This window comes from Strongylocentrotus purpuratus, unplaced genomic scaffold (genome assembly GCF_000002235.5).
Source record: "Strongylocentrotus purpuratus isolate Spur 01 unplaced genomic scaffold, Spur_5.0 spur5_scaffold_7, whole genome shotgun sequence".
NCBI classification, from domain to species: domain Eukaryota; kingdom Metazoa; phylum Echinodermata; class Echinoidea; order Camarodonta; family Strongylocentrotidae; genus Strongylocentrotus; species Strongylocentrotus purpuratus.
Window position 1 is genome coordinate 25521784 of NW_022145613.1, and position 18655 is coordinate 25540438.

Here is an 18655-nt window from a genome sequence, read left to right on the forward strand (position 1 = left end):
CAATTTAAATTGATACCACTTCCCTCTCTGTTCAGATGATGTTCGTCCAGAGCTGTCCTGCCCCGTTGTCAGTCAAGAAACAGTACCTGGTGAAAGCTTTGCCACAGTTACATGGCCAGATGTAGTTATTACTGATGATTATACTAGTGACTCAGCGCTAGTGGTAAGAAAATCATTCCATTTCTATTCTAATCCTTTTCAGCTTCTATGTTTGACCTCACTGGGCCCATGGTGCCCTGTCCCTTTTGAAGTCATTCAAGTTAAAAGGGTGAAGGGTAGGGGATTGTGTTCCCTTCTGAAGTCATTAAAGTTGGAAGGGTGTAAAATTGGGGGGGGGGGGTTATGTGCTTGGACAGTTAACAACTTGATAACAAACAATTTTGGTAATGTTGCCTTTTAAAAAATATGGATTGATTAACACTAACCATAAAGAAACGTCCTTTATAAAATTGTCAAAAAGTTCTGAAATTTCTTCAAATTAATATTAGAAATCAACTGTCCGGAAAGTCTGCAAATATTTATAACCCGTCCTGACACACGGATGGATGAGATACATAATGCCATATTTAGGGAATGCTATTTAAAGATGGTCTGTATTGCTTTTGAGAGAACCCTAATAAGAAATAAAAAGTTTTTAAAAACTTTAGGATATGACCCAAATAATATTGTCCGTTTGGAGCCAGAAGGAAATATTTTTTTTGGAAAATGACTTACTGCCCTAGTGGGTATTACATGTAACCTTTTTACATCTTACATTTAAAAGAAAATTTACATCTAGAAATAATCAGCCTAAGGTTTATGATAATCAAATACATGTAGCAGATTCAGATATCTCCACTTCTTCATCGTCAATGTAATATTTATTCTGCCTTATTTATGTTATGCAGGGCCCCCAAAGTATGACAGGGGGCTACTCTGTTGAAATAAAACCAAATAAACAATTAAATTAATTTAAGTTGCTTTGGGTTTTTTGTTTTCTTATTGCAGAAACAGCAACATACCAGGGAAATATTACTTGAAAGCCAATGTAACGTTTGTTATTATTATTCTTGTACTGCAGATCACCATGTCCCACGGGTCAATGATTGCCAACTTGCAGTACGATGCCGACCCGGTAACCGTCACCATAACAGCGCAAGATGAGCTGGGTAACATAGGGAGCTGCACATTCACTGCTGATGTTGTAGGTGAGTGGGAAGGAATTGGTGGAATCCATAGATGTATTTACGAGATTGGGTTAAGCTTTGCCCCTTTTGACGGCATCTATTTAATTGAATTCAATTAAATTAAATTTAAACTGACTTGAATTGAACTGATATGGATTGAATGGTGATTTGACTTGAATTGAATTGAAATGTATTGAACTGATTTGAATGTAAGTGAATTCTCACTCTTGAAAACCCCTTTTTTATCATTGTTAATCAAGGTTGCTTGTTGTGTATATGATTCAAGTTATAAATGATAATTATAACTATAATCTCTTTATCGTACAATTTGCTGGATTACTGTGTTAGGCTAATGTTGCTGTGATACCTGTTACTTTGTAGATGAAAGGAGTGGAATGGGTAAAATTCATAAACTAGAAATCGCTTGTTTTGATGACAGCTCAAAATCAAACACATGCTAAAGTTGTGAATAATAGCTCTATCCATCCATATTGACATGTGTGATAATGAGGTCCATAATAATAATAATAATAATAATAACGTTTTATTTACCCAGGGTAGCCACTTCGGTTATGAAACTGCTCTTCCAGCGGGCCCTGCATAACATAATATGTTATTACTACCCTTCTCCAAACTAATATGCTGAGCGCCTAGCTAGAAGGCAGAAGGTCCCATTGTTATAAGTCTTTGGTATGACTCGACCGGGGTTCGAACCCACGACCTGCCGTTCATGAGGCGGGCACTCTAACCACTGAGCCACCATGCCCGGTCACTTAAAGACCAATTCAACTCCATTTTTGAAAAAGTATGCAAAAAAACTTAGAAACAATGGCAATCACTACACAAATTGCCTCATTGTATATCATTTGCTTTATATATTTCTATCCATTAATTTCCCGGTTTATCCCTCGAAACTCGATTTATCCATGCCTTTGCCCAGGTTATATGATTTGTTATATATTGCGTGCATGACATTTCACAAAATCTTTTATGAACTTTGAAGAATTTATACTTTTTTCTGAATATTGTATATTCATATTTATTGATTCTTATGTAAATAGTTCATGAAACTTCACATATGTCATGATTTAACTGAAAAGAAATAACACTTTAGTAGTGCATCCACACAAAAACATATTACTATCAATATAATTTTGATGCTGGTGTGATGAAATAAGATTCTTAGGGGGAAAATGGAGATTTATATTATCAATATAAAGAAAAAATGAGTGGATAGTGAGACCATGACGTCACAAAAATATAAGTGAGTTGCCAATTTGTCTTGTAATTGTCAAGGTTGTTCATGTCATTAAAAAGTCATAGGCCTAACCTTCTTATAATTTATTAGATTTTTCTCCAACTTTTTTTGATTGGTATGTCTGATTGTTCTGCTTCTATTGTAAGTAAATTATTTTTGGAGTTGGAATTGGCCTTTAAGAATCAAAAGTCTTTGTTTAATTATCAAAATGTTATTTCATTTATTTCTGCATGGCTTGTTACATTACGTAGTATGATCTAGATGAGACTTAATGGCAGTAGACTTAAATAGGCAATTACAATCACAATACATTTACGGTAATACTGCATGGAGAAAAACGCAGAGGTGTGGTATATATTAGCCTATTAGGCTTGGGACATTTGGTGATTACAAGTGAAGGAAAAGCCTATCTACATGTGCACGAGGGGAGCTTGCATGAAATGAAAAAGAGTTATGTTTAATGATAAAAGCATAGTATTCATACACATGAAAGCAATTGGTAGTCACTTAGAATCAATTCCTTAGCTTTTCTATCAAGTGCTAAGCTCTGTTAGCTTTAACGAATTGGCCCAATTTGATTCAACCTTGTTTTACACAGACACGGAGAAACCAGTGTGGTCAGCGTGTCCCCCGAACGTTAATAAAACGGCCGAATTAGGAACTAACTCCAAAGTTGTAGACTGGGAACTACCTTCTGTTAGTGATAACTCAGGCAAGGATCCCATCAAGACTAACAACCCTCCTGCCTCTCAGCTCTTCTCGGGGGGTATTTGGCCTGTGGTCTATACGGCTACTGATGACTCCGGTAATACTGGAACATGCGAGTTCTACGTCACTGTGATTGGTATATACTTATATTTTGTTCAATTTAAATCTATTAAACTTTTCATTTTTTTTAAAGCAGTCGATGTGCATGATATGATTAAAGTTGTGTGCATGGCAATGCCCGAAGTATGCTCGTGATTTCCGAAATGAGCTAAAGAAGAGAGACTACAATAAATAATAAACAGATAACATTGTAAACAAATAATATTTTTGTATATTCTATTATGCCTCATTGTCTATGTCATGTAAGATAGTTGGAAATTCATGTCAACAGATTTTTGCGATTCGATCTTATATGGATGCTATTTTAGATATTCCTTTCAATCTAGAACATTGATTTTTCCATTTAATATTCTCCATTATTCTAGTCGACGATGATGTGCCTGAATTTACCAACTGTCCGACGAGTCAAGTGAGATTTAACTCGGACGCAAACACCAACTCAGCCGTAGTCGACTGGGGTGATATCACTGCTACAGACAACTCTGGGACCCCCACCATTACATCCAACTATGCCAGGAATCAGCGTCTTGACATCGGATCATACGACTTGGTATACCAAGCTCGAGATATCCATGGCAATGTAGCATTCTGCAGATTCAACGTCTTAGTGATTGGTGAGTAGTTCAGCCATAGCGGTTCAGAGAGTTTTCTGCAGCTCTAAATAATCAGCTTTTCCTCCAAGTGAAAGTGGCAGCAATCTTTGTGTTGTTTTAATTCTTTTATTTTTTGTTTTTAAATGTATAATAAATGAAACCGTGTGAAGGAAAATGACCACAAATCAAAAAGAAATTACAAATTTGTACACGAAAATTAGTGATTTCAAATTTCTCTGTACGGTGCCAATTTAGAGGCTTCAATGATTATTTTCGATTAAATCACCCTCATTAAAAATGATACGATATACTACAACAAAAAGGATTTTTCGTCATTTTTACACATTTTGCACATGTACAATTTGTAATTCAGAACATTCTGGATCAAATGACAAAATCAAATGCTACTGAAAGGTTACAATAAACTGCTCTGGGTTCAAGGGGAAAGTTATAGCACCAGCTTACTTGTCATGGATGAAGAATCCTGCCCAAGAATTTAATGTGTTCCAATAAAGAATGACTGCATGTCTGTTTCTAGTACTTAAGTATAGACACAGGTTCTCCTTTTCTACACTGTATTCCGATGAAATAGAATTTAATAATCAAACAATGACCTGAAACACATGAGTAATTGTTTGGATAACGATTGTTGCTGGCTGCATGGTCGGTCGTATAACGATGCTGACCTTTGATTTCAGTTTTCAAACACCCTGCTCAGATTTACAAAAGGGTGTGTGACCGAGTGTGTATATGGCATGCTCAATATGTAAAGATCTAATCAAATGATTGAGAGTAAAGCATGTAGATACTGCCATCTCTCTTGGAGATACGAATAGTGGGCTTTCCGTACAGTAGCTGGTCTTTAAGTATGGGTTTGTCGAACACTGTTCAAAGAAAACAAAATATTGTGCTTGTTGGATAGATGATCTTTATGTATTGGTAGATCTATAGGTTGCACTGTGTGACATCGCCCCCCCCCTTTCTCTCTCTCTCTCTCTCTCGCTCTTTATCGTTCTCTCTCGATCTCCCTCTATTTCTCTTGTTATCTCTCACTCTATATATTTTTCTCTTTCAGATACTGAGGCCCCAGGATTTGTTGCCTGCCCCGATTCGTTCAGTGTATTCATTCTCGGCTCACAGCCTTCGGTCAGAGTCTCGTGGACGGAACCAACGTTCATGGACAACTCCATACAGGGTACCGTCACAGCAATGCCATCACCCGGCAGTAGTCCACCAGGATCACAATTTGCTCCTGGCGAACATCTCATTGAATACATGGCAATGGATGCCCAAGGAAACACTGCCTCCACCTGCTCATTCACTGTCAATGTCATAGTTCAGACAGGTACTCACTTTCTTTATCTTTTGTCATTAAAATAATTAGGGTCAATATGATAATAACATTAATTATGATAATGTTAGTATGATAAAGATGATAATAGTATGGTAATGATAGTACATTTTCAAAAGTCTAGGGGCTTGATTCCTTCCCCCCCCCCCCCCTATGCTCAGATTTAGGACAAAATGTCATGGAAGCGGAAAAGAATTTTACGCTTGTCTAAGTACCAGTAATCGCAAAAATTGTCGGGTAGGAGAGATGCTTGATTCCCCCTCCCCCAATCATTTGTCAGGGTTAACCTATATTCGAGCCACATGTATTGATCTCAAGTTTTCATTATGATTGTGAATTAACTAGTCATACAGAGTTAAGGCAGTTCAATGGCAATGGCTAAACACAATTACACACAGTGTTGTCAAGTTCATTCTTCTTTTGATATTGGAAATTCTGTGAACAGATGTATAAATCTCTTTATTTCTGTTTCACAGATACCATTGAACTGGATGGTGAACTCCTGCTTGACATCGTGCGTGGAATCAATGGCCAATTCAGCCCTACGATAGCTCGTCTACAAAGCCTGCGGGACGACGTAAGCTGAAGATTTATATCGTTATATTTATTTCAAGATCATAAGATGTGATAGGAATTAGAGGGTAATGACTGGGAGAGCATGGTAAGGTAGTCGTTACTTAGGAGAGAGGAATATACAGGAAACAATTAAACAAATTCTTTTACCATAATTCATGAATGGAATACATTTTTTAAAAGGATGACAATTTAAGAGTGACAGATAATTATCAGAAGAATTAGTTTGAATTAAACAATCATTTAAAACATGTGAGAATGTATAGAATGATACACACTATGTAGCATGATCAAATAATCATCGAGATGAGAGGGATGAATTTGAATGCAATATGTCTAAGAGGACGAAAGTTTTATAGAGTGACAAAAAGTTATCAAAAGCACTAGCATAGATTGGAAAAAGCTCTGTGACATGTTGTGATAGAGAAATGGGAACAGATATAGACAAAAAATTAGACACATTATTGAAACGACAGAAGGAAATAATGAAAAAGAAATATTCGGAAGAAGAGAGTATTCACTGACCTTTCAGAAGTACGAGTAGTTCATTTTCGTTGATCCAAACATCTAAAACCATTTCTTCAATCTCTTTCCCTGCAGCTCGACGATCTCTTTAGAATCTCCTCTAGCTTAGCTCCAAATTTTGTGGGAATAGAAATCCTTGCTTCAAGTTTCGATACGTCCAGTAACTTCAAGATCCAGTTCCGTCTTCATTTTAGTAATCCGTCGTACTACAATGAAGAAGAAATTAAGCAAGCATTTTACTCGGCTCTTACTGACAATCTTAATTTTGCCACCACCAATACGATTGTACCTGAGTCATTCGATTTAGGTAAGTTTATTTCTGTATTTAAATTTATGTAGGTACATTTACTATTATAGCTTTTTCATGTTATTTATCATTAAAGTATTTAAAGGAAAATGCAAAAATATTTGCAGAGGTTGCTTTGCTACCTAAATAAGAAGCTGGTTGTTTGAATATAGGCAATTACAAAGTAAGCAGAGATAGGGGAGCTGTATACCCCCTCCCCCAACACACCCCCACCCCTCCACCTTGTATACCTGATAATGTATCATCTATCCTCAATTACTCAATACTTGGATAAGCCTTCAAGATGATTGGCCTGTCGCATAAAGTTTACTTACAGGTATTATGGGGTCTTTTATAATGCGATGGTAAATGCTCATTGTACTACTGGAATGACATAAACAATTCAAATAACTATCAAACCAATAAACCAAGCGAGTATCATAAGGTAGAAGATATTTTCTTTTAATGTGGTCGCTTGTTTCCTTTTAACTGCAGGAATCCCTAAGTTTAAGTAATTGGGGAAGAGAGCGTTTTTAGGTTCTTTTGCCACATGGTAATTCGAAAGTGAAATTAGGTGATATTCGAACTTCCTCTAGCACACATTAAATGCTCTTCTAACTACTTATGCATTATGGGGATTCGACTGACGCTCAACTGTCTTATTAGAAGGGTAATCGCTTTTTAAATATGTGGGTTTCAATGTTTAAAAATACTTAAAAGTGTATTACGCTTTTCTTAGGACAAGTGGAAGGCCGTGCACATAGGGTAGGATCCAGGATTTTTTTGCAAAAGAGGGGGCGCAGCATTCCTGAATTGTGCTGACAAGCACACAAAAAAGTATGGTCTTCACCGAAAAAAAAGGGAAGAAGGTACACACATGTGTTACTTGTTTACTTAAGGTATTCCACAGGGTTTTAGGGGGTAGAGGCAGTTTTTGATCTATGTAAACAAAAGAGTTTTTATCATTTTCAAAGATGAATTGAGATTCAGTACATCAACATTTTATAATCGAGGCTGGATCAAAATTAAAATTGCCAGTGTCTGACTGATATCCCCTTTCTAAGTTGCGTTGATGATCTGCTTCAAGTTCTCGAATTAGGGTAGATTTCCATAAACCATGCAGTAATCATGGGACTGTTAAAGGGAAGTTACAACCTTGAAAGCAAACGTCTCAGAGAGTACCTCAAAATCAGAGAAGTAGACTGGTAAAAGTTTGAATGAAATCCGAAGAAATATGAGCTAATTATGAATTATTTTAAAGATATAAGCACTATATGTATAAGCTCTTTAAAAAAAACAATTCACTGCAGCACCCTGAATGTGAACACGCCTTATAGGCTTGTTGAGTGACGTCATTTCATTTTACTTCATGATTTGTTTTAGGTGTAAGGGAATTCCGCGGCCAGATTACCCTGAGGCGAATTGTATCTTCACCAACAACTGAGGTGGACTTTGCTACATGTTGCGGAGATCCAACAAGTACTCAATATCTTGCTTTGGAAGCAAGAATTCATGTAAACGTAAGTTCTACCTTCAATAAGTTTTAAATTATTTTAATATTATACTGTACAATCGCAAACAACAGCCATTCAGGTATCAACAAGGTCGTGTGGAAAGCTGATCACACCAGCAGTGCTTGTAAGGAGAGTCCCAAAAAGGCCAATCAAGTTGGTTTGCTGCTGCTCAAATGATGTTATGTATCACTATCAAATCTGTTGGGGACAAAAATAGGTAAACATTTCTCATGAAACCTGTGGAGCACGCAATGTAATAGTGTGGAAATATACACTTACCTGAGAAAAGGGCAACGTTACATGACACAACAGATCAGCTAGATATAAAAATAAGGCCTGACTCTACCAGAAGAAAAATAACAAATAAAATAATCAAAAAAAATAAACAGCACCCAGTGTTAAAGCACTGTATGTGTACATATACTGGAGAGTTGACTAGAAACAACATATATTTTGAAAGGATAATGGTAAAAAGCATATATCTTTTCTATTGAAAACATTTTAAAACATATTTAAGAACATTTTATTATTCTTAAACCATTATTTATATACATATCTACCCTAATCATTTTGAGGTTCACTAAAATAATTATGAAATGTTGTAAACTTTATCTTAAATTAATTTATTTTATAATGTGTAATAATTTGATTGTAGCATAGTGTTATTCAAATATTTATGTTTCAGAATCTACAGTTTCTTTTTACTTTGTCGTAATTTTCGTTGTAATCACACTGAAGAATTAGGCTGATGTGGACATTGTTGAGTTGCATTTGACAGATCATCTTAACTGGCCTTGTGTTAGGTCTATCCTTGAACAGGAAGATGTTATTTGAATCGAAGGGTTCAAATAAGTTACAGACGTATGCCCGTTTTCTACTACAATCCAAACCCGACGCTGGGTTTAGGCTATTGTTCAAAATCAGGTTTGACAAAGGAAGTTAGTGTGAGGTCTAAGTTTTCCTCTTGTAAAACACGATTTTCGACCGAGGGTCAGGTTTAAGTGAAATAGTAGATTTTGGTCCTTTCATGAATTTGTTTTGTAATCATGTCTGTGTGTTCACAATTCTTTTCATAGCTGTGGTCAACCTTTAGGGGCTTGGGGAACTTCAGGATGGTGAAGTCACTTCGGTTTAAGTCCGGCAGCGTCGTTGTACCCTTCACAGTAACACTAAGTGATGATTCAACGGCAACCACCCAACAGGCTGATACTTTCTTTGCCAATGCCGTTGATGGGTCTTCCCTGGAGTGGATGCCGGGTGGAGTGTCATCAGAGCTTTTCCTTGTAACCCTTTCACCACCCAATGTACTTCCAATCATAGGTTAGATGATAGTGGTTGACTACTATGTCCCTTTAATATTATATATACTGAAAGGTCCATGAGGGTATTCTCATTTTCTGTATAGCCTGGTCGATTTAAATATCGAGAGAGCAGAATATCTTTGTATCTTTTGTTTTTTGTACATCTACTATATTTACTATTTGTCGTGTATTTAAAAATTTACATGCTTTTTCACCTCTCTCTCTACCCAAAAATGTAAAATGTGTGATATTATTTCTCCTCTATAACCTGGTATATCTTAATTAGTGTATCTCTCTCCACTTCTCTACAGTTCTCCATATTTCGTAATCAATCGCTAATGAACTGTCTCATTTCTCTTGTAATCAATGTAAACTGTAATCACTCTCCTTCTCTTCTTTTTCCCCTCAGAGGTTTGCCCTTCTTCATTTGAGTGTTTATCTAATGGAGGAACATGTACTGTCTTGAATCATATTGAAGTCTATTACTACGAATGCAGGTATAATTGTTAAACCCATAACAGTTTTGTGTGCGTTTAAAGGGGGAATCCACCCGTACATTAAGTTGGTTTTGATAGAAGCCAGTTTAGGAAAAGTCAAAATAATACAAAAAAAGTTTGAATTGTTAAATTGTTGCAGTCAATCAATCGAAAATTGGCAACACTGTGGTGTATCTTACAAGCTCCCTTCCCATTTGCTCTGTACTAACAAAATAATTCAAATTATTTTTTCAAGACATAAATGCACCCTAAATATGTTTTCATTAATCCCCTGTATGGAAACAAATCTATTCCGTCAACAATAGCAAAGAAATTTTAAAAATGTATGAAATGTTATTTAAATTACTTTTTGCGTTCCAAGAATACAGCCATTTTTGCAGATCTGGTAAGCATTCGTAAGAAATGAAAACGTGATAGAACTTTGCTTTAAGTGAATGCCAAGACGAAATGTATTGGGGGCAGTATAGAAAATGTAGCTGCGAGCAACAATTGCTCTTTTACATACTGATGCATATGTGGCTATATAGATCCACAGTTTAAAACTAACTTCATTTGTGCTCATTTTATTGCGCCTGATTTGGTTGCTTCATGTCAATGTATTTTTTTTCCTTTCTTTCTTTTTTCGAGTGCAATATTGTTCAACATGGATAATAATACAAATATTTTTTTAAATTCTGTGTTTCATTTTGATGCAGCTGTCCTTCTGGTAGATCAGGAGATAATTGTGAAAATACAGGCAGTAAGTTCTCATTACAAAATAAACTCTTTAAACTTACCTATAACTTTCCTGAATAATCATGTAATACTGTATTAGCCAATGTTTTGCGTAAAGATATTTGCAGATTAAGGGTTCAAGGACAAATGTGTGAGTTATTAGATTTATGTAAAGCCACAACCTGCAACCACAACCAATGATATGCTTTTCAATATTATCAATCTATTTCCGTGGATCGTTACTAAGTATTATAATCATCATAATATCAGAATTATTTTGGGAGAAATGAATAAAACATAATCTGTTGAAGTGCCCCATGACGATCATTGTGGTCTCAAACTACGCCACATGACCCGGTGATGGCTCATTGTTAAGTGTATAGACTTCATGTGTGACATGCAACAGGAGTTATTGCAGTGAATTTTAACCTGCGACATGTAATTTAATGGAAATATTTTGTTGTGTTGTTACATTTGCGATCATTGGGTGATTCGCGAAATTTGCAAAAATACCCCACCCCTCCCCGTTTAAAGTATTATGCATGACTTAAGGCTTAATGAAAGGGAATATGGTACAAGCTTTATATAAAGGTTTTTGAATATTGTTTCAAGCTTGCCTCATTCAATATCCTATAAAGGAAATTGTATTAGCAAGATCATCACAATACAAGTAATTTCACATTTTAATGAATACAAACATTTAGAATCTCTAATTCGACTATGAAATTGATTAATTTTTGTCATCTTTTCTTTCCATTTGAAGTTAATCTGAGCACAGGGGCGATCATAGGAATCGCAGTGGGCGTGGCCACTTTCTTCCTTCTCTTACTCTTCATCTGCTGCTGTCTTTACTTTTGTGGAACAAGAAGGTACCAGGATCCTGTGTATGGTCAGAAACCAGCTCCGCTCATGCTCATGCCAAGAGTAAGTATTCAGTAGTAGTAGTAGTAGTAGCAATAGTAATGGAAATGGTAAAGGTAATAGTAATGGAAAAAGTAATGGTAATATTAACATGTTAGTTACATTAGTTGTAGAAGTAGTAGTAGTAATAGTAGTAGTAGTAGTGGTGGTGGTAGTAGTAGTAATAATAATATATTTGATATTGATAATGATGATGAAAATAACAATATTAATTACAATAATAATTGAAGTAATAAGTACAATATTGATTTTGATAATGATGATGATAATGATGAAAATAATGACAATGGTGACAATTATACATGTAATTAATAACAATTATGATTATGATAATAATAATAATACGAATGATACTAAAAGTGATTTTGTTAATGATAATAATGATGATAAATGGTTATTTTAACTCTTTTACTTGCCCATCAAATGATATGACCAGCTTACTTCAAGACATGATAGTTATACTAGTTACACTGTGTTTTCCATGTGTACAATACTTAGGGAATTAGTCATGTAGCCGTAGCCCCTTCCCTAACTTCCAGGCCATCCCCCTCCCCCCGCCCCATTTCTTCATTAATTCAGAACTACATATATATATGTACATTTGTCTAAACTTTTGTAAAATACAGTAACATTTAAATGATAACAAAATAATCACAAAAGCACATTCATTTCCATTTAGGACGACTACTATTATCGTCGACCCCCCATCATGGATCGACGTGGCCCGATCATCACTGAGATGGAAGAGGGGCTCGAAGGTCCTTATTTCCATCACGAGAGAGAGGACTACCGTGCCCCAGCCCCTCTTCCGTTGGCCATCGAACCCGCGCCATCCCTTCAAATCCCTCGTCCTGTCACAAATGGTCCCAAATTTCATCACGAGTATGAGGATGCTGTTCCTGCACCTCAACGACGAGAACGCTCCAGGAGGAATCGCTTCCGGGACGTGCTTCCGGTGAGACTCAATAAAACGAATCCAATCTTTACCTGAGTTTAGACATAAAGGCCCTATAAAGAACATGTTAACCCTGTACAATAATTCACCAAACATCAATAGAACCACATAGTAATTATTACTATCGATATTATGAAAGTATCCGTTATGGATAATTTGATGCAAATCAAAGAGAAGAGGGTAGAGCCGATGTACATTTGTACATTGTGTTATGACATGCTTCTACACACTGAAAATGGACTTTAAAATGTGATCGTAAAACTAAACAAAATGTGAAGTCTTGTTCATTCACAGTAATCTTTATTTTGTATGTGTACTGTAGAAATCTTCAGTTTTCCTTCTAAAAGAAATAGTAGCTTTAGGCTTATTTTTCACTTGTGAAAAGTTTTAATAATAAACAACTTTCTCAATTAGATATATCTTAATTTTTTTCTTCACCAACACACAGGATCGTCTTACACGAGGTCGACATCGAGATCATGAGGGACGTCACTACCAGCGAGACTATGTGCCAGAGAGGGTATGTCTGAAGCCTTTACTTGTATATGTCCAAGGGTTATAAAGAAGCTGCGCAGGTCCATAAGCTTTGCACCATGCAAAGACACTCAATGCCGCGCTTACATTGCTTTCAAACTTCTGAAGTGACTGAGAAATGACACTAATAATGAGGTTTTCCCTCAACATATAGAATTTGTCTTTATATCGCGCCATTTCATCAATAGTTTTAAAATCAAGGTGAAATCCACATTAGTCAGCCACAAGAACAAAGATGTACAGTCATTTCCAACTTGTACATACTTGTACACCTACTCCTATACAGGAATATATTGTAAAAGGTCATGTTTTATATTCAATAAATGCCTCAAAAATATGTCTTTTTAATCAACTACTTCTACAGGATATTACGAAACGAAGCGTGTTATGCTTAGTAAGTGCATTTCAATATCCTTTACCAAACAAAAGTAATAGCATGATTGTGTAAAATAACTCTTCGGTTAGTGTGATTTTTAACCCTCCAACATGTACTTTAAAAAAGGTCAGCTTAGAAATTGTTTTAATAATAATTTTTTTTAAAGGTATTTGCAAAAAGGTCTACCAATAGAAACATGATCAAATATGGTCAGAAATTTAAATGTCAATTAAGTAAAATAATAATAATAACTCACATTTATAATGCGCCTAATACTTTGTTTCTTGGCGTAATACATATTATTACCCCGGTTTTGAGATTCAGGCATACCCGCACACAATGTATGCACATTCCATTCTCCCTGGGGAGCATTCCGGCCAGTCGCCATTTCACGATCGCCATTTGCTCATCCAACCACATTAACTTTCGCATCTTACCCATCCTACCAATTTAACACCTGGGTGGAGAGTGACAAATGTAGATTAACGTCTATTTATTAAGGCATATGTATGTAAAGGCTGTCAAGGGGAATTCAGGTGCCCAGAAAAAAAGTAAATGTAGATGTATAGTCTACTGTCTAAAATCGTATTGTGACATCATACATTACGGATAAGAAAAGTCAATACCGCAAATATTCTATGTAGGCTTGGATCTATGAAATCTTCGTTCTACGGAGTTCGTTTTGTATGTTAATCCTTTCATAAAAAACTATTATGCAAAAGTTGATTTTGTTTTTGTCCCTCTTTTATTGCTAGATGGAAGATACGAAACAGCGACTGTTCCGAGAATTCAACTACTAGAATAGACATATTATCAAGAGACCCAGTGTGGAAGGCTCACCGCTGTACTGCTCCTTGGAATACTGTCTTCCCTTCTAAAAATCGTTAAAATGTGTTTGATAATTTTGTTTTCTATTAAGATTAAACACGTGGTCAGATTTGAAACTGTATTAGCAGCAGTACTTTTTTAAACAACATCTAAATGAATGGTAATCGCACAAAACAATGGTCCTTTACTATGCACTATTCACAGAGCTAAATTTTACGAGAGATAAGAGGAATCTAAAGCATATTTCACTAATACAGATAAAAAAAAATTAACTGCAGCAGTTTACTGCATCTTATATGAATGAGGCTTAAAGCCCCACTGTCCTACGTGTAGCTACTTGCTCCCTCTATATAGAAAACTTCCCCAATCGGTGCCTGTTGATCCCCCATGATCCTCTTTTTCTTTTGTTAGTTGAGAGCTGAGTTAATTAAAAAGCCACCTGTTAGTGACCTCGCTGTGTGGTCTAATTCCTTCTGGCCCGGTAGTATTGACGGTCTTTAAGAATGAACGTTACAATTATTATAACATTTTTAAAAGTTACTTTTTGGTATTTCGGATTTTTTCTAATAATTACATCGAAAAGGTCAACGCTTTAACTCTATATAGCTCGGGCTATTTTGAAACTGGACAGCCGGGGGGGGGGGGGCCTAAGATCTCGGCCGTGAAATGGCCGATCGCTGCGAAAATGTGCATGCATGTCATGTGAAGTGTATAAAATACTATGATAATTTCAATTTTCTTTTTAACAATTTACTCATTTGCATAGTTAAGGTAATTTACGAAAATTAAGGTCATAAAATTCAAATTTTTACCAATAAATCATATATTCTTCATATTTAAACATTCGTTTTCACTTCATATATGCTTTAGACTATTTAGAATAATAATACAACAACAACATTTGAAAGACCCCGGTTATTCCTTATGTTATCTATTGTTTCGATAATTTCTTATGTATTTCTTTGTTTTTTAACTCTTGTATTTTATTGTTTTTGTTCTTTTATGTCATTTCGAACTATAATTCAAGAATTTAAACCACAAACAAACACCTAAACCATAATCAAGACCAAATAATTGATCTTTTTGGAAAAATGATATTTCCGTATGCTTTGTACACACATCACAAAAATGAGTGATTTTCGGCCTAACACGCAGACAAAAAGTCACGTGTCTTTGTAAAAGTAGGTCTGATTTTCAAAAAAAATTGTTTTAAAAGATGTGCAAGACTCGAAAAAAAAATTCTTAACATTTCAGTGCAAGATATTTTTGCGCTAAAAAAATATATTGCGAAAAAGTAGAGGGGGTGAATTATAAAGCCACCCCCCCCCCCCCCCCCCCCACTTAAGTAGGGTCAATGCCAACACATTTCAATTGTACGTCCTTTTTATTAAATTGTAGTATGAGAATGCATGCAAAAACTAGCATATATTTTAAGGTTTGGAATTGCATTCTGCTGTATACATAAAGACAATCTATAATTGTGTACTTGCATTCCTTTTTGGGATTTTGTTTTAATATTTTACATGAACAATGTATAATTTCTTATTTTGGTTGTGGGGATTAAATATGTTACATGTACATTGTAAGTAATGAAATCTGTAGTGAGCTGTTATATGGCATTTTACTTGTTTTAGGTAGATGTCATGCTAATCTGCGAAAAAACATTTAACGTTCTGTTTTATAGGAGAGTGCGGTGAAGGGAATGGTAAATTTCTGTTTTATAAAACTTTGATAAAAAAGAGTAATAAAATATCCCCTTTTTAGCCAGAAAACAAGAAAATGTGATTTGAAAACATGTTTTTGTTATAGGCGTCTCAAAGATGCCCGATTAAATATTGGAAATATTGGCATATCAAGGTCCCACCTACAGCTTTTTACCCAACAGCTTTTAATCAACAGTTAATCAAAGTATATCAAAAAAGCAACCGTCACGTTTCAATATCACATATCATTGTAGAATAACATTGTTAGCCCTTATATATTATAGTGTATTGTGTAAAATATGCTTGAAATATCAGTGGATTAGTTGAAAAACATGTATATTTTTACATGAACATAATGTATTGTGCATATTTTACATGTATATGAACATTTTGAACAGTCGTATGTTATTATGTTCGGATACATTTCTGGAAAAGCGGGTTTGATTGTATTGCATGTAATGGGTAAAAAAACAAATATATGATGAGTATATAGTTTGCTGGTGGCTGTTTTATATCTATTTTCTAAAAAGAAATGTAAATTAGTGGTGCTTTTTAGGGTGTCTGCTTTCGATTTTCTGTTGGGGTCTAAACTATACTCAAGAATTCAAGCATAATACAAAGTAGCCGCAGTATGGTGAATACAATTTTGAAATATCTTTACAATACTAGGTTAAAAGCAACCTATGATCCATGTTCTACTAACTTTAAACTCGATGCTGGGTTTAAACTCATTCTAAAGTAAATTTTAACAAATTTAAGGAGGATTGACTGAGGTTTTAGTTTTTGCCTTTTGTACAACATTTTCTACCTGTTCTCAGATATTAGTAAACACATGTTATTTTATACAGTCCCCCTCAGTATTTCTTACCCGAATGTTGACATCACAAGTCAATAAACAAACTTTTGGATACACTTAATAGTTATGCATTTGTGTATTTCGATGTTATTACTTTACACAAATTCTGTAAAGTTACATGTTATGAACAAAAAGGAGAACAAGAGATGTCGAGATGAAGCGAAGGAGGAAATGGAGGGACAGATAGGGAGAGAGAGAGAGAGAGAGAGAGAGAGAGAGAAAGGGAGAGAATGAGAAAAGGGAGAGCTGGAGAGAGAAAGGGGAGAGGTAGTAGATCCAAACTGAAAAAGAGAAGGGGAGTAATGACAGCCGAGGAAGGAAGACAGAGAGAAAGAGAATGAGAAAAGGGAAAGCTGGAAACAATAACTGGAGAGAGAAAGGAGATAGGTAGTAGATCCAAACTGAAAAAGAGAAGGGGAGTAATGACAGCCGAGGAAGGAAGACAGAGAGAAAGAGAATGAGAAAAGGGAGAGCTGGAAACAATAACTGGAGAGAGAAAGGAGAGAGGTAGTAGATCCAAACTGAAAAAAGAAGGGGAGTAATGACAGCCGAGGAAGGAAGACAGGGAGAAAGAGAGAGAGAGAGAATGAGAAAAGGGAGAGCTGGAAACAATAACTGGAGAGAGAAAGGAGAGAAGTAGTAGATCCAAACTGAAAAAGAGAAGGGAAGTAATGACAGCCGAGGAAGGAAGACAGAGAGAAAGAGAGAGAGAGAGAGAGAGAATGAGAAAAGGGAGAGCTGGAAACAATAACTGGAGAGAGAAAGGAGAGAGGTAGTAGATCCAACACTGAAAAAGAGAATGGGAGTAATGACAGCCGAGGAAGGAAGACAGGGAGAAAGAGAGAGAGAGAGAGAGAATGAGAAAAGGGAGAGCTGGAAACACTAACTGGAGAGAGAAAGGAGAGAGGTAGTAGATCCAACACTGAATAAGAGAAGGGGAGTAATGACAGCCGAGGAAGGAAGACAGAGAGAATGAGAAAAGGGGAGAGCTGGAAACAATAACTGGAGAGAGAAAGGAGAGAGGTAGTAGATCCAACACTGAAAAAGAGAAGGGGAGTAATGACAGCCGAGGAAGGAAGACAGAGAGAAAGAGAGAGATAGAGAATGAGAAAAGGAAAAGGAATGACCACTGACATTGAAAAAATAGAGGTTAAGGGATACATTTTATCCCATTAGAGAGAGAGAGAGAGAGAGAGAGAGAATGAGAAAAGGGAGAGCTGGAAACAATAACTGGAGAGAGAGAAAGGAGAGAGGTAGTAGATCCAACACTGAAAAAGAGAAGGGGAGTAATGACAGCCGAGGAAGGAAGACAGAGGGGGAAAGAGAGAGATAGAGAATGAGAAAAGGAAAAGGAATGACCACTGACATTGAAAAAATAGAGGTTAAGGGATACATTTTATCCCATTATATGCATAATAAACGCATTTAATTAAATTATTCATACCCTTGTAAATTTAAAGTATTTTGTGTTTTTCATAACTTGAGTGTAACAGGTGAGCTGATTGAATTAGGGGAAAAAATTAAATTAAATTAAAATTAAATTAAATTAAATTAAGAAAAAAAACTACATGTACAAACTGGATTCAAGATTCAAAATTTCTTTTATTCAATGCTCGCAACCATTACGGTTGAATTGATACTGAATCTACATATTTTTAAAAACATATACAAATTACAAACAGATCCAAGTAAAGTACCCCCAAAATGACAAAAAAAGGTGTACACGAATTGCGAATTTAAAATGACATTAGAAATTCATCTAGAAATTGGAAACCATACGAATTTCAAGTAAATTGAACCCATGAGTTGAAAGTAATTTTAAAAATATATAATCAATGATTCAGGAAATCGTTAATCTAAAGACTAATTCATTCAT

The 18655-nt window shown here is 35.6% G+C and overlaps 1 protein-coding gene across 1 annotated transcript in view; it reads left to right on the forward strand.

The window, feature by feature from the left end:
* LOC100891850 (hyalin) overlaps positions 1-14405 on the forward strand; it is a 31876-nt gene extending 17471 nt beyond the window's left edge. Inside the window, exons 7-21 of the mRNA XM_030974721.1 lie at positions 36-163; positions 1061-1187; positions 3023-3268; positions 3618-3866; positions 4921-5190; positions 5673-5773; positions 6370-6601; positions 7964-8100; positions 9171-9414; positions 9805-9892; positions 10588-10631; positions 11370-11530; positions 12207-12482; positions 12931-13002; positions 14148-14405. Of these exons, the coding sequence (XP_030830581.1) occupies positions 36-163; positions 1061-1187; positions 3023-3268; positions 3618-3866; positions 4921-5190; positions 5673-5773; positions 6370-6601; positions 7964-8100; positions 9171-9414; positions 9805-9892; positions 10588-10631; positions 11370-11530; positions 12207-12482; positions 12931-13002; positions 14148-14192 (2420 nt within the window). The 3' untranslated portion in view covers positions 14193-14405. The remainder of the gene's footprint in view (positions 1-35; positions 164-1060; positions 1188-3022; positions 3269-3617; positions 3867-4920; positions 5191-5672; positions 5774-6369; positions 6602-7963; positions 8101-9170; positions 9415-9804; positions 9893-10587; positions 10632-11369; positions 11531-12206; positions 12483-12930; positions 13003-14147) is intronic.
* Positions 14406-18655: the final 4250 nt, after the last annotated feature.